Source organism: Furipterus horrens, unplaced genomic scaffold (assembly GCF_987537825.1).
Source record: "Furipterus horrens unplaced genomic scaffold, mFurHor1.1.pri manual_scaffold_7, whole genome shotgun sequence".
Taxonomy (NCBI): Eukaryota; Metazoa; Chordata; class Mammalia; order Chiroptera; family Furipteridae; genus Furipterus; species Furipterus horrens.
This window is the reverse complement of record NW_028327177.1, coordinates 2,225,440-2,239,966: the sequence shown is the minus strand read 5'-3', so window position 1 is coordinate 2,239,966 and position 14,527 is coordinate 2,225,440. Positions and strand designations below refer to the sequence as shown.

The following is a 14,527-nucleotide window of genomic DNA, read 5'->3' as shown; positions in this document are numbered from 1 at the left end:
AGGAGGATGTGTGGGTGCAGCCTAGACAAGCACCCAGACTCGAATGTGCCCCTCTACTTCACGGCTGTGCGGCTCTGGAGAGGGAAACAAACCGCTCTGAGCTCTGGAGGGACGATGGGCCCCCGCGATCAGAGCAGCTGCCTCTGAGGGCACACCCAGCACCCAGCTGGGTTCACGGGGCCATGCTGGCGAGCGCTGCTCCAATGGGCTCCTCTCTCCTGGTCAAGGCGCTCAGGAGACTCGGCAAAGGCAGAGTGCCAGCTGGAGCACCTGGGATCCGCCCTAGGGAGCACACTGGCCTCCACCTGCCCCTCAGACCACAGCGGCCTGGGGACAGCCCGGCTTCTGGAAGAGGCTCCGGCTCCTTCCGGCGTGCAATCAGTCCCCTTCACACTCCCTGGCACGGTGCTCCTGGGGCAGACATGTCAATTATTAAACCATTATTTGTTCAGGTCTCCGAGAGGCGGGTGTTCTGCCTCCTCCACAAACAAACCTGGTTACCCTGTAACCAGGAGCTGGGCCCCAGACTCAAAGACAAAACCAACAGATAAAACAGGCCCAAGGATTCCGGACGTGGGAACGAAGGCGGCAGGTGGGGACAGCAGCTCAGTGTGTGCTCTCCCCAGAGTTCAGAAATAGGCTCCTGCTCGGACTTCCCAGCTGCAACCCAGCGGCGGCGAGTGCAGGGCCTGAAGCCTGGTGTCGCTTCGCTTCTCTGGGCCTCAGTCGGACCCCTCGCGATGACGATGGCATCACCGGCGCTGCAGGTCCATGTGGGGATCCAACGCGCTCACCAAACACAGAGTTCTGCACTCCTTCCTGACCTTCTGAGTGAGGACCCTGGGCAGCCAGGGCAGGTCCGCGCTCACCCTCCTCAGGTCATTCTCACACGGCCACCCCAGCACCGACCCCAAGCGTCTCGCTCATGGGCAACCCCACCTTCTCCAAGATCTGCCGTGCACTTTGCAATTGGTTCATGTTTTCTCTGCCCACTGCTGTCAGGCGTTTATAGACGTGGCACCTCCACGGGCGGGGATGAGCGCTAGTGTATGACACCCCACTTTCACGGGGTCAGCGCCTGTAGGTGCGCTGCACACGTGAGAAGCCCAGACCAGAGCCGGCCTGCGAAGGCCAGGCGGGCACACCGTGGGCACCAGCACCGCTTCCGCACTCAGCCCGCGCACACACCGCACGCAGGCCCGACTCTGGGCCTGGCTCACACGCCCCCGCCACCGAGAGCCTTGCCCTCTGTCTACACAGCAAAGCTCTGGCCTTGCTCTCGGCCTCTCACGCACGCTGTTTCGTCCCCGAGTCCTCCCGGTCAGCCCCAGGCACGACACTCGGGCATTCCCCACCGCCACCACCATCTGAGAGACGGGCCTGGAGCTTCTCTGCAGCCAGAGCCCGGGATCCCTCGGGCCCCCACCCCTCCCCCGATGCCTGGCCCAGAACCCAGCTGCCGGGGCCTGCAGCCCAGATGCCCCCACGTGCCCGGGTAACCCAAAGGCTTCCTCGAGGCCCTCACGTTGCTCCTTTCCCCATCACCAGCCCGACCTGTTTCCATTTTTAGAAGCAGCAATCAGCACCGTTCACTGTCCTAATGACCCACAGAGACATTCAGTTAAAGCCGGCTTTCTACTGCTTACTAAGCAAAGCAAGTTTCTGCATAATAAAGTTCATGCTTCCAGAAATAGAAAAGGCGTGTGGGTGATAACATGCCACAGCTTCAGAATCAGGGAAGTGAATGCTTCCTGCTAACGACAGCCGGCAGGTTCTGCATCCAAGGGAGGCAGTGACCGCGGGCGCCGCTGCTCCCAGGCAGGGACAGTCCTGCCTGCAGTCTTCTCCCTGTACACACATAGCGGGCGCGGGCGTCAGCGCTGTCCTACGCAGCCAGCCAGCTGCCGGGGACAGAGAACAGCCCGGCCAGGGCCTAGACCCCACAGAACATGGGGCGACCCACACGTGGGAAGAGCCACAAGCAGAGATCTGGGAGCGTGGTGGTGGACACAGAGGTCAGTGACCAAGCAGGGGTGACAGCTGAGCTGTGCCTTGAAGGATGAATGAAGTGTTTGCCCAGATGGAGCAAAGGGGAGGAGGAGAGGCCTGGGGGTGCCTCCAGGAGGGTGAGCCGCACACAAACCCTCTGAAGACCTGATGGACACGACGGCCCCCATCCCCAGGAAAATGAGCCCCACACAGGTGCACACACTTGCACGCTGACGGAGGGATCTCATCCCGGCGGCTGTGGAGTGAGTTGGGGGTCTCCATCTCCAGCCCTCGGCCGGGCCCGGCACACACAGCACGCAGAGCCGACGCCGGCTGAGCGAGCAGACAGCCGAGTGCACGGGCCTCCCGACCACCATGCTGCGAGCGAGCAGTGACCGGGCTCACACGGGCTTCTAGAGAACAAGCCACGTCCTCCTCGAGTTTAGGACAAGCTCAGGAAAGCCAGCTGGGTACTGACAGCGCAGACCCTGGTCCTCGTGTGACGGTCGCAGGGCTCCTGGGGGCAGAGGGAGGCAACGTGCCCTGGGAGCCGATGGCCGCTCCCGTGGCTCTGTGGCTTTCCCCTCAGGCCTCTGGGCTGAATGCAGCACCTCCACACAAACACCCGCGTGAGGCATATGCTGGCCACCAGGCGTTTGTCTCAGCAGATGCCAAGGGAACTTGATGCCATTCAACTTCCCCAGTCACTTAAATTGGAACCGTGGTCCATGTGCAGATGCAGAGACTGAGCTCTTGCTCAGCAAGCGCTGTGCCCACCCGCTCAGCCTGCACTCTCCTCATCTGCTGTGGCATCAGAAGGGGGGACATCCAGCATGTGCCACCCCACCCGGACTATCCGCTTTCCACCATCAGGGGAGGCCTGGTGACCTTGCTTCCAGCTGAGCCGCCTGTCCTTGGCTGAGGCTGACGTGTCTAAGCGGGATGGTGCCACGGCTGGTTTTTTCCAGCTGCCGGACGAGGCTGAGCATCCAGTGACGAGGCACCAGCAAAGGGCCTTGGGGAAAAGGATGCTGTTGGCAGCTGCCTGAAAAGGTCAGGCGGTGGAGTCTTTGAAGCGGCCCTGTCCAGCTCAAGGTCTGGCTTCAAAGTGGCAGCGGCTGGGCCTAGTCAAGGGTCGCTTCCTTTGCCGGCTCCTCACATGGGCAGGAGCTCTCCCTCCGCCCCCCAAGTGCTGGGGCCCCGGCTGACCCGCGTGCTTCCACCCCACTCTCCCTCCCTCGGCCACGGAGCAGCTCGGCTTCAAACGCTTTCCCTTCACATCGGCTCTGTGCTTACACAGCACGTGACCAGCAAAGTGGGTAAGACACCAAAGGGAGCGTGAGGCTCCACGGGGCCAACAGCCTCTCCGGGATGAAGGGTGAGTCCCAACACACAACCTGCGTGTGACAAGGGGACCTCAGCGGTCCCGTCACACCCACATGCCCACGACCTCTTGGCCTTGAGTGTGTCTCACGGTCACGCCCCCTGCACATGCCACCTTGCTGCACGCTTGGCCCAGCTGTGGAAGGACGGTCACTGGAGGAGAAGCGAGGAGCACTCGGAGGGAGAATGACTTCCCCAAAGTCACCCAGACCCGCGGCTGGGAGCCAGAGCTTCCGCGTCCAGACCTGTGAGCTTTTTACCGCCCCCGGCTCCCGGCTGGGGTGTGGACGGCTCGGACTCAGGGGCCCGTGAGCGACGGCAGCTGGAAGGGGACCACCAGGCCTGTCCGGTGCCAGCCTGCTCAGCTGCACAGCGGGGCCGGGGCCGGCACTGGGGGGAACCCTGCCTGGAACCAGGGGCCCCGAGGCCTGGCCTCGCCCCCCTCTCAGCAGATGCCTCCCAAGACACCGACAGAGGGTCCCGGGCTCGTGTGCTCTGTGGGAAGAGGGCTGAACTGACGCTAAGTGGAGGAGCCACTGAGGAGGTGGGCTGGCTGTGGACGTGGTCAGCGGGCTCATCCCGCCCCGGGAGGGGGGTCCCCTGCCAGAGGCCCTAAGTGCCCGGCTTGTCCAAGGCTCCACTTGCTCAGCTGGCGTCCGAGAATGTCCTCTGTGCGGCCCTCGGACGAGGCGCACAGGGAGACAAGCACTGTCATCGCTGCACAGACGTCCCCGCTGACCCACGTCCAGACCCCTCATGCCAGCGACCGCACGTGCTGGCCCCTCCAGCCCTGCCACGGGGCGCCTCGGAGAGGCTGCCGAGCCCGAGAGAGGATCCCCGCGGGGAGGGAGCGCTGGGGCTGAGCCTTTGCATCTTGTGAAGACGCAGCGGGAGGAACCCCATCGCTTATTCTTTAACACCCCGTATACCTTGAAACTCACTTTCTTATGTGAAGGACAGAAAACACGTAGGACAACATGGCATAAGCCAGACAGACGCTGACTCCAACGCGGACCCCGTGACTTCCAGCTGGGTGAGCCGGAGCCCCGGTGCCGCCTCCGTGGGTGGCAGCGCCCCAGCTGCCCCGGGACCTGCGGGCCGCGGGCGCTGGGACTGCAGGCGCTCACAGACGGCGCGCCGGAGACCCGCAGAGCTGCGCGCGCCTGCCGCTCCCCGGCCAAAGCAGCCCTTGCAGTCTCTGACCGGCACGGTTGCCCACGGGGCCGGCCCATCTGCCAGGGACACGGGCATGGCTGCCGGCAGCTACTCCCCTGCACCGATGCAAGCCGGGGAAAGCACGCGGGCCCAGCGGGGCGGCAGAAGCTCTCCAGGCAACGGCACGTGCGCTCGGCCTGGAAACGCGCACCGGAGCCCACAGGGATCCGGGCTGGACTCACACCTCCTACAGCAGCACCCAGTCGCCCCCCCCCCAACCCCCGCAGTCTGAAGGCTCCTGCCTGTGCTGTGATGAGAGAAGCCCACCCGAGGCCTGCATGGAGGGAGCAGCGCGCACACTGACAGCCGCCCTGGGCCGGACGGAGGAGGCTGAGGAGCTGCCCCCACCTGCCCAGGTCGGGGAGTCGTCTGGCCGCAGCTGTTTCTGTGTGCTGGGGTCACAGCCATCCCCCCCCAGCAGGCCTGCAAACTCCTTGAGGAGACAGACCATTCCCCATTCACGTGTGCCATTCCATTCACAAAACGAACACTGGCGGAATATTTACGACTGAATAAACAAACTGCTTGAATGCTCACTAGGACCCATCACTCCACAAGCGTCTGCCTCGTGCCCGCTCTGCGCCAGGCCAGGAATAGGCCCCGGGACAGGGAGGCAAGCCACCTGGCACCCGACCCCCTCGAGCTCAGAGCGGGCGGCAGGCGTGCACCCCCACGGGAGCCGGGGACGCGTGAACAGGCGCCTCGCTCTGCGGCTGCAGCCCTGCGTCCCGGCCGCTCATTGTGAGCGTCCCTCACACGTGGAGAACTCTGTGGACCGAAGAACCTCCGTGGAGCCTTAGGCGACGTAAACCCCTACATCTGTTTCCTACCTTGTAAAAAAGGGAGCAGCAACGATGACCTCACAGACACCTGCGGGCCGGACAACCACATGGGGATGTGTGCTGTGTGCTCCCCAGGGGGCCTGCTCTCCTGACTGGCGTGATACCTTAATAGAAGTTGTTCATTTTGTTTCATGGGGCCTGCTCCCTGGGGCCCGTCCCAGCCCCGGGGCCGGGGGCTCTGGGGGGTCTGACCCTCCGGGGCTGCCCACGTCTCGGGGAGTGGCCGGCTGTGCTCAGGTGCCCCTGAGCTCCGACAGCCCCACGAGCCCTGCCAGCACCTCAGGGACAGCCTCTGCAGAAGCAGGAGTGCCCTCCCCCTCCTTGCACTGGGGCCGGTGGCAGGCAGGGAAGGGGTTCAGGGAGGAGCCGCCTGCTGAGAAGGGGCCCGCTCACAGCGCGAGGGAGCGAGCGGGGGCGCGGAGAGGGCCCCGAGGGAAGCTCTGGGAGGGCCTGCTTTCCCCTCCGAGCCCCGGGGACAGCCGTCACACGTCTGTGTGGGGCAGCCAGCTCACCCCGGCACCAGAGGCAAGGCCGGACGCTAGCCCACAATGACTCTGGAGGGAAGAAAACAGAGATATATGTGCGCTGACAACTGACTGTTCCTGCCTGTCCCCAAATAGATCACACGATGAGATAAAGCCTCTCGCTTCAACAGAAACACTACATTTAGCCTGTTTCTCAGTGAAACATTTCTGACCACCACTAGGGAGGCGTGCTGGGAAGGCCGCGGCCAGCACCCCGTGCTGAGTGCGGAGCCACGGGGCTGTCGTGGGTGGAGCGCCGCACGGCCAGGCCGCCACGGGGAACGCTGTCAGAGCTCAGCCCTGAGTGGAATAAGAGGACAGAGGGGACCATACCCTTGTTCCCATTCCCACCCCAATCACTTCAAGTCCAGAAACACCTACAGAAGACACGCCCACCAGGGCATGGCCGAGTGCCACTGAGGAGGATGGCAGCCTGCAGCACCGGGGACCGAGGGCGCTGGCGCCCCCCCCCCCACCTGTGTTTGGAGGCCCCGGACCCTCCACAGGTGCACGCGGAGGTGCGGCGCACACGGGAGGCGCAGGCGCCGCTGTGGGGTGGTGAGCTCTGCCCCCGCAAGGTGCCCACGGCGACCTCCACACGCAGGGCGCAGGCGGGTGGGCACACGGGGAGACGGGGCCGTACTCACCCCACTGCAGAGGCGCCAGCTGCAGCTGCTCCAGGACGAGCTGGTTCAGGAGCCCCTCCACGCTCGCCTCGCCCGTGCGCTTCAGGGAGGGGTGAGCCTCAGTCAAGGAAAACGCAGCTGGAGCAGGAGGCCCAGAAGGTTCTAGACAGACTCCCGGAAGGAAGCCACCCACAGCAAAGAGGAGCCCCCTCTGCTCAGTGAAACATCACCCAAGGGGAAACGGTGCCCTCTCCCCCCGCCCCAGGTCTGCTCAGTGAGCCCACTGTTACGTATGGAAGCCCCTTATTAAACACGTCACGCCAGGCCTCTGAGGCGGGCCGCCCCGCGGTGCGTGCAGAGCAGGAACGGTGGCCGACGCACGCCAGCACGAGGAGCTTTCCGGAGCGTTCCGACGGGGAGTTAGAGCGCAAGTCAGTGCGCGAGCCACGGCCACGGTGCCGTTGGGCTTTGGGAGCCGTTCCAGCAGCATATTCCCGTATTAATGTGCTCTCGGGCGTGAGCTGTAGTTGTACAACCGAGCTAATAAAGCTCATTCCCTGCACCTGCAGCGCACGCCTGCCCCGGCGCGGCCCCAGAAGCCGCCAAAGCTGGGGTGCCTGCACCCGAGCACGCAGAGGCACAGCCAGCCGGGCGGGCGGCGAGGCGGCTGCTTACCCAGCCGCCGTCACGGCCAGCAGTGCAGCCCCACAGCGACGGTGGCCGGGGCGGCCGCCGCCAGCTTCCTGCCCACACAGACCCTGGCACTGGGGCAAGAGGTCGACAACTAATGGTGGTGGGGGCAATAATTCCTGTCCATCTTCCCTCTGGGAAGAGCGTTTCCGCAGGGCTTCCCGTGAGAGAGCCCCTGTGGTACCTGTTTAACATGTGTCAACACAGTACTCACAGTTTTCATGTTAGACGTGAGCACATGGAGGGGGTAAGGCGGGGACGCTCGTTTCCATTTCCCAGGGGTGCTGCAGCTCGGGCCGTGCAGAGACTGAGAAAGCTGACGCAGCCAGGAAGTCGCAGGTTCAAGGCCGTGTCAGACCATGGAGCCCGCCTTCAGACCCAGCACCCCTGGAGGCCAGGACAAAGGCGGGCCCCCTGCACCTGCACCCAGCAGGAGGTGGCAGCCTCCTTCCGCTGGCCGGGAGCTCTCCGTGGTGCTGAAGAGCCTGCCTCCCCTGAAGCCCTGTCTGGTCGCCTGGGATGAGCAATCACGTTTCCAACTGAGTCACAGGTTCCCGCCCCGCAGTTCTGCCCGTCCTCTAGGAGGGCAGGGACAGAGACCCTGCAGCAGCAGGAGGGCTGTGCTCCCCGGTGACGCCAACCCAGGCTTTGCACACCCCTGGGGCACGCCCACGATTGTGATCACCGAGCCCTGTGTACCTGACCGGAAGCAGGCTCCCAGCCCAGGCTGGGCCACCTCACGCTCTGCCCCTGGAGCCCACAGGCCACTTCTGGGGCACCAGGAGCCCCACACTCACTTCGCAGTGCCCTCCACCCCTGCCACGCCCAGCCCCAAGGACACCGCTGCGTGACCTGCAGTCACTACAGTTCGCTCGCACCTCCTGCCTGTCACCAACCCCAGGAGGCGGTGAGCCGTGCCCCCAGCGTCCGGGTCCAGTCCGCGCTCAGCTTCCATTTCCTCCAGCATCCCCGGCTCACATCAGCCAGGCCAAGGGGCGGGCAGCCCCACCTTCCCAGCTGCTATGTCTGCAGGCCACCAAGGACGGGGCTCAGAGGGCTGCGTGTGCTGCAAGCCCTGGGAGGGGATGGAGCAGCGTTCCTGGCCCTGCCACTGTGCCTGGCACCCGGGAGGTGCCCCACACACGCCTGCTGCCCTTCACAGAGCACACAGGTGCTAGTTACCTGCAGCCCACATCAGAGTCCCCACAGCAGTTTCAGGTGGACAAGACCCCTCGGGGGTGTGGAGGGACTTCCCAGCACCACACAGCTGGAAGGGCTGGCGTGAGGGCGCAGTGCGGCACTCCGTCCCTGTCCTGACCGCCTCCCCGTGCGCCACGCCTCTCCCGTGAGATGGGTCCCGAGTCCCATGTGTAGCCCGTGGATCCAGATCTCACCTCCCAGGCCCCTCTGAGGGCTCAGACCCTTGGGACGCCACAGGCCTTCGGATGGCGCCTTGCGGAGGGCAAGCGTCCCTTGGACCCTACCTCTGTGGCTCACTTTCCCTCCGGGAGGCGACCTGCGTGGTTCCAGGGTCAGAGCTGCGGGCGCTGGAGGCACAGATCTCTGCGGCACGCTGGCCTGAGCCCGTGAAGGGCCTGGGCCTGTCCCTGCAGGTGAGATGGCAGTGTTCGTGTCCAGGGCTGCGGAGCCCGTGTAAGTGGGGCACCCTCCTGGACAGGCCAAAGCGACCTCCGGCGACCCAGGGCGTGTCACCTCTGTGAGGACAGTAGGGAGGGGCTGGCTGGGGGCAGACTGGGAGAGGGAGACGCAGGGCGGCAGCGTTCAGCTCAGCTGTCCCACTCCCGGTCGACCAAGCTGAGGACACGGGGCTATGAAGACGCCTGGGAAGCCCAGATAAAAACCAACAAGGGTCGCAGCCACTTTGAGCTTCTTGGGTTTAGGTGCCCCTCAGCAGTGCACAGCCAAGACACAGCTGTGCCCAAGCAGCCCCCGGAGAGGCAGTTCCCCTGGGACGCAGGGCCCTGCGCTCGAAGAGAACACCGCGCTGCTCCACATCGCCCTGCCCCATCATCCACGTGCCTTGACCTCTGCATCCCGCAAAGATGCTCCATCTGCCACGCCAGTCCTTGGGCAGCGAAGGCCTGGTTCGGCGCTAGGCTCCTCTGGCTCTCTCTGCCTTGCTCGCAAAGCAGCCAGATGGTTACAAACGGTCTCCAGACAGCACAGGAGCAGTGTGCCGGTCAGGCCACCTGGCAGAGACTGCTCAGAGGCCCGGCCCGTGGCCGCGCAGGGGTCAGCTGAGCTGTGCACCAGCTCTTGTCAGGAAGCCCACAGGGGGCTGGACTCCGGCACGTCAGCAAGTATCTCACCAACCCCTGAAATGCTCATTGGAGGGAGGTTTGCAATGAAAACAAGGAAAGGAGAGGGGGGCTGGCAGCAAGCTTGCTCCAAGCTCCCTGCTGCTTGCACCGCGGATGGGGACAGGGCTGCCCTCGGGACAAGGCGCAGGGGTCCCTTCCATGCACACACTTGTCACAGCGCTCAGCAAACAGCAACGGAGCCGGTAACCATCGTCTGCCGCACCTGTGGAAGGAGCGTCCATTCACCAGACGGTCTCATCCCAGTGTCCCGGCGGGTCCCAGCACTAGAGCTAGGGCCCCACCTGATTTTGCTCATCACACCCCCCAGCACGTAGCAGGTCACCAATAAACCACTGCCGAGTGACCTCAAGAGCAGCAGCGTGGCGAGGGAGACCGTGCCCGGGGAAAGCAGGCCACCGCCCCTCCTTTGTAAGTGCTCCAGCAGGAGGCTGGCACCCAGGGCCGCGGGGCCAAGGTGACAGAGGGCTCCTAGGAAGAGTGGGTGTGTCAAGTGAACCATACAGGACGAGTGACACTTGGTGAAACCTCCAAACCAGCTCCTCGGGGGATGTGAGGATCACCATTCTGACCCTTTAGGGTCCCATTGGAGGTGGGGAGGTGGACAGCCGGGCAAGGCCTGGCCCGCCGTCCTCTGGACAGAGGCGGCCAGCTGCCCCAGGCAGCACAGCGCTGATGCCTGCAGCGTCGGGAGCTGGGACCTCGCTGCTGGTCAGCAGGAAAGGAACCCTATTTTGGCATCCTGGCTCTCCTGTCAGCTAGGCAATCCCACGTGAACTGCTTAATGTCCAACATTTACTTTAAAAAAAAGGAGCAGGTACTACCTGTTTTGCAGATTTGAGGTAAAAAAATGCTGATGTCCTGCTTGGCACCTGGTAGGTGACATGGGAGTGACCAGGGTGTCTGCGGGGACCTGCGGAGCTGGGCTCCCGCCGACGGGCATTCCTTCCTCAGCCTCTCTGGGGCAGTGTGACCCGCTCAGTAACCATAATTGTGTATCACACAGAAGCCGCGTGAGAACCGGCCTTCACGGTGGTATAATAACAGAACCGACAAAGAGGGTTGAGAGAGAGAGAGGGGTTTCTTAAATTTAGAGGAAAAAAAGGAGTAGCTGAAACGTGAGCTCCCTTGGTTGGCCCAGCGCCAGGGTGTCACCTCCCTCCCAGAACTAGAGAACCTGAGGGTGCTCGCCCACCACCCCGATGGCCCGCAGCCCTCTACTGCCTCCCGCAAAGGAGATCACCCTGTCCCCACGGGGCCTGCCGCCGGCCTGGGGCTGCACTGGCTCTCGGCCACTCAGCAGGGATGTGACCTAACTGCCTCCACCGTCCCCCTCTGGTGCTGGCTCCTGTAACAGAGCCCGCCCGCCTGTCACAGAGCAGGGCGAGGCCGTACGGAGAAGGGGCCAGCCTCAAACCCATGTTAGGGGCACAAAGGAACTGGCCTCGGCTCCTGGAACCTGTGCCACCTGCACACTGCAGATCTCCCCAGAGTCCAGGAGAGTCTGGAATGAGCTGAGGTGATGCAACAGAGCGGTGTGTGAATAAGGTAAGTAACGGACACCCACGTCAGTCGCCTCTTCCTGGAGACATGCTCTGGGCAGCCATCCTCTCACCCCTCACGAGCTGCAGGCATCTCCCACCCTTGTGTCCTTATTCAACTCCTATTCACCCATCAAAAGCCCATTCTAATGTCACCCCCTCTGGGAAGGCTTCCCTGATTGCCCCACACCCAGCAGCTTCTCCTCTGAGCCTCACAGCACCGGCACAGCACTCTGCCCCTGCACCCTGCAGAGCCCTGAACTCTCAGACGACAGTCAGACCCCCCTCGATGGTGCAGGTACACGGAGGCCACATCTCTGCACCCCAGCCTCTCACAACACCCGACCCAGGAGTGGTGCTCTGTAAAGACTGCTGAGCATGCACAGAGAAACAAGCGGGCCTGGGCTTTCCCCAGAGGGCTCACTCACCAGAGGCAGGAGTGGCTCTGCAGTCCGGGGCAAAGCTGGTTATTTCGCAAACACGCCTACACCAGTCCTTCTGAAAACCCTCTCAGTCCCTAAAGACAGCATCTTCCCGCTGCTGAGATGTACAATATGCAATTTCAGTTTCCCAGACAACTGCGTCCCGTGCGCAGCCGTCTGCAGAACTCGTCCAGTCTAGCACTGAGAGGCGGCCATCAACCCTGTCACTACTGCGGGCAGCAACACTGGGAAGAGAGCCGTGACCCGAGGCTGGCGCCCAGCGGCCTGCGGCCTTTCCTAGGCAGGAAGCAGTGCGCCGCTACTAGGCCGCGCAGGTGGCGAGAGGCTCAGCAGAAGGCCAGCTCTCCAGCCTGAGTCTCCGAGCTGTGGCACCTCTGAGCTATTTGTGGCTAAAAGGCAACAGCTCACACCCCTCTTGGGCCCCCTCCATGGTCAGAAAGCCCAAGCGGCGTGCACAGGCTCGCAGGGCGCCCATGAGAAGGATATGCTTCGCCAACGGATGCCCAGCTTGCTGTTGATCTCCAGGCCTCGCGCTTCCTGCCGCTCTTCTTCCAGCTGCTTTGAATTTGCAAATTGCCCCTTCTCCCGGGGGGACTCCGGGGAACTCTCAAAGTTGAACTTGTCCACTTGAATAGCCATTCTAAGAGAAGGGGGAAACACAGGAAAGAATTAATCAGCAGGGCAAGTTCTTCGGCTGGTGGTGGGAGAATCGGCACATGCCAGCGTGAGACAGGATAATGAATCATTATCGTCATTCATAGCGGATTCATTCCAAGGAAATGAAATAACACACTCCCAAGGTAGCTCCCGCTGCAGAGCTGGCTCAACACACAGGGCACAACGCAGACTCAGTCACGGGCTCTGGCCGCGGAGAGGGCGCAGGGGCCCCGGGGAAATTCTGGAACAGGGCAGGGCAGACAGGACCCAACACGGGAAACCTCAGACAGATTAGCACTTACTTAACCCCGGGGACCACAAAAGCCGCCTTGGAACTTCAGCCTCATCCTCAGAGCACTGCCTGTCTCCTCACTCCTCATCCTCAGCCAAACAGACTGGCTCACACACACCGCGACCCCCGGCCCCCCCCGCTCCCGCCGGCCGACCCCCGGCCCCCCGCTCCCAAGGCCCACTTGTCCAGCTCTCTGCTCAAGTACCATGTCCCCTACGAAGACTCCCACGTGGCTGGCGGCACCCAGCCCTCCCGAGCTCCGGCGTGCCTAGAGCTCACCGGCCCGTGCGCTCCCTGCCCCCGCACCGGGAGCCTCATCCACACACCCACGCCCTGTCCCATCTCCTGCCTTTCTCTCCATGGCAGGGTTTGACTTGGCTCTGTCACGGCACCTACCACGAGCTGTAAATACTTATTTTTGGACTTAACTGTCTATCAGTTCCACTGGGCATAGCTCTCGGGGGGCACCGGTCCCCCAGGCCCGGGGTACTGCCCGTACGCTGCAGTCACGCACAAACCATTCACTGACACGTGAAGGGGTGAATCCAGAGCCAGGGTTCACTGGTTCCCCTCACCGCTGCCCAGCCTCTGTGCCGGCACCTGCGTCCAGCTGCGTCCCCGGGTCCTACAGGCCCTGGTCTGTAGGTGACACGCAACACACGTGTCTGGCACCCCAATTAGTTGCTTCCAGCCTGCCCCCACTCCCACAGCAGGGGCCGTGTCTACTGACGCTCACAACTGCCCCAGCTAGCACACAGCAGCGTTCACGAAGGGGGGGTTGCACGGATGGGTGACGGGAGCGAGGAGGGAGGGTCTCCATGCCGGGCCCCAAGCTCTGGTTCTGGGTGAAAGCTGACTGAGAGCCAGCGGGTCAAGGGTGAAAGCGGGGCGAGACCACCGCACAGACCGCACGAGGCCAAGCCGTGCAGCCAGACCCAGCGGCCAGCACTGGCCTCTGCCGCTCTGCCCTTTAACCACCTGGACAGAGCCTGGGGTTTGGGGCGTGGACACACAGTAGGGCCTCAGAGCCATCCTGAGAGCGCGGACAGGGGTGTGGAGCGCGCTAACGCTGCGGCGCCGGGCCGGGCAGGGCTCGGTCCCCGGGAGGGAGGAGGCTCCCGTGTGAGCGCAGGAGGCAAGCGCTCTGTGGCAGGGGCTCCGCTCTGAAACGGCACTGACTGCTCTGCTCTGGTTATGGAAACAGATACTGGAAAACCTGGGAGAGAGAGAGAAAGGCAGAAAGGAAACAAAGCACGCAGAGCCTCCCACTCCAATTTCAATATCCTAGTTTGATAGTTTCTCCTTCTGCTGTATTGTAGTGTTGTTAAACAATTACATATGCAAATGTATAAGTCATTATCTAATTATTATTTATACATGTACGCATACAATTTAAAGACTTGTTTTGTTCCCTTAACATACTATGAACACTTTCACATCATTAAAAATTAGTCCGGCCCTGGCTGGTGTGGCTCATGGGCTGAGCGCCAGCCAGCAAACCGAAGGGTCACCGATTCAGTTCCCAGTCGGGGCACATGCACAGGGTGCCGGCCAGGTCCCCAGCTGGGGGCGCATGAGAGGCAACCGATCAATGTATCTCTCTCCTTCTCTTCCTCCCTTCCCTCCTCGCTTTAAAAATAAATAAAATGTTTTTTTAATTAGTCTGCAAAATATTCTATCGACACCCTGTAACACAATTTACGTACCTCCCGTACTTTCGGCCCCTCAGTTCCCATTTTTAAAAGCACTACTGGGAACACTCCCGCCCACCGCAGTGCCCGGGCGTCTCGTCTGCAGCCGTGCGTGAGGCCAGCCCCGTGCCTGGGACGCCCTGTACCTATCTCCCCCACCAGCGAGCAGTTCTCCGTAAGGACGACGGAGCCAGCCGACCTCCGCACTGAGCGAAGCGGCAGGCTCCGCGCTGCCCGGCGCAGCCTCTAAGGGAGGTGGCCGTGTGCCTGGCGACGGTAACGTCATAGCGGGCCC

General features: G+C 62.8%; 1 protein-coding gene across 1 annotated transcript in view; it reads right to left on the bottom strand.

Moving 5' to 3' along the window:
• The window catches only part of TRAPPC9 (trafficking protein particle complex subunit 9), a 217,326-nt gene that overhangs the window by 33,847 nt on the left and 168,952 nt on the right, over nucleotides 1–14,527 (bottom strand). The window contains exons 19-20 of the mRNA XM_090283329.1: nucleotides 12,080–12,232; nucleotides 6,601–6,692 (exon numbers count right to left, since the gene is read on the bottom strand). Coding sequence (XP_090139455.1) covers nucleotides 6,601–6,692; nucleotides 12,080–12,232 — 245 coding nt within the window. The remainder of the gene's footprint in view (nucleotides 1–6,600; nucleotides 6,693–12,079; nucleotides 12,233–14,527) is intronic.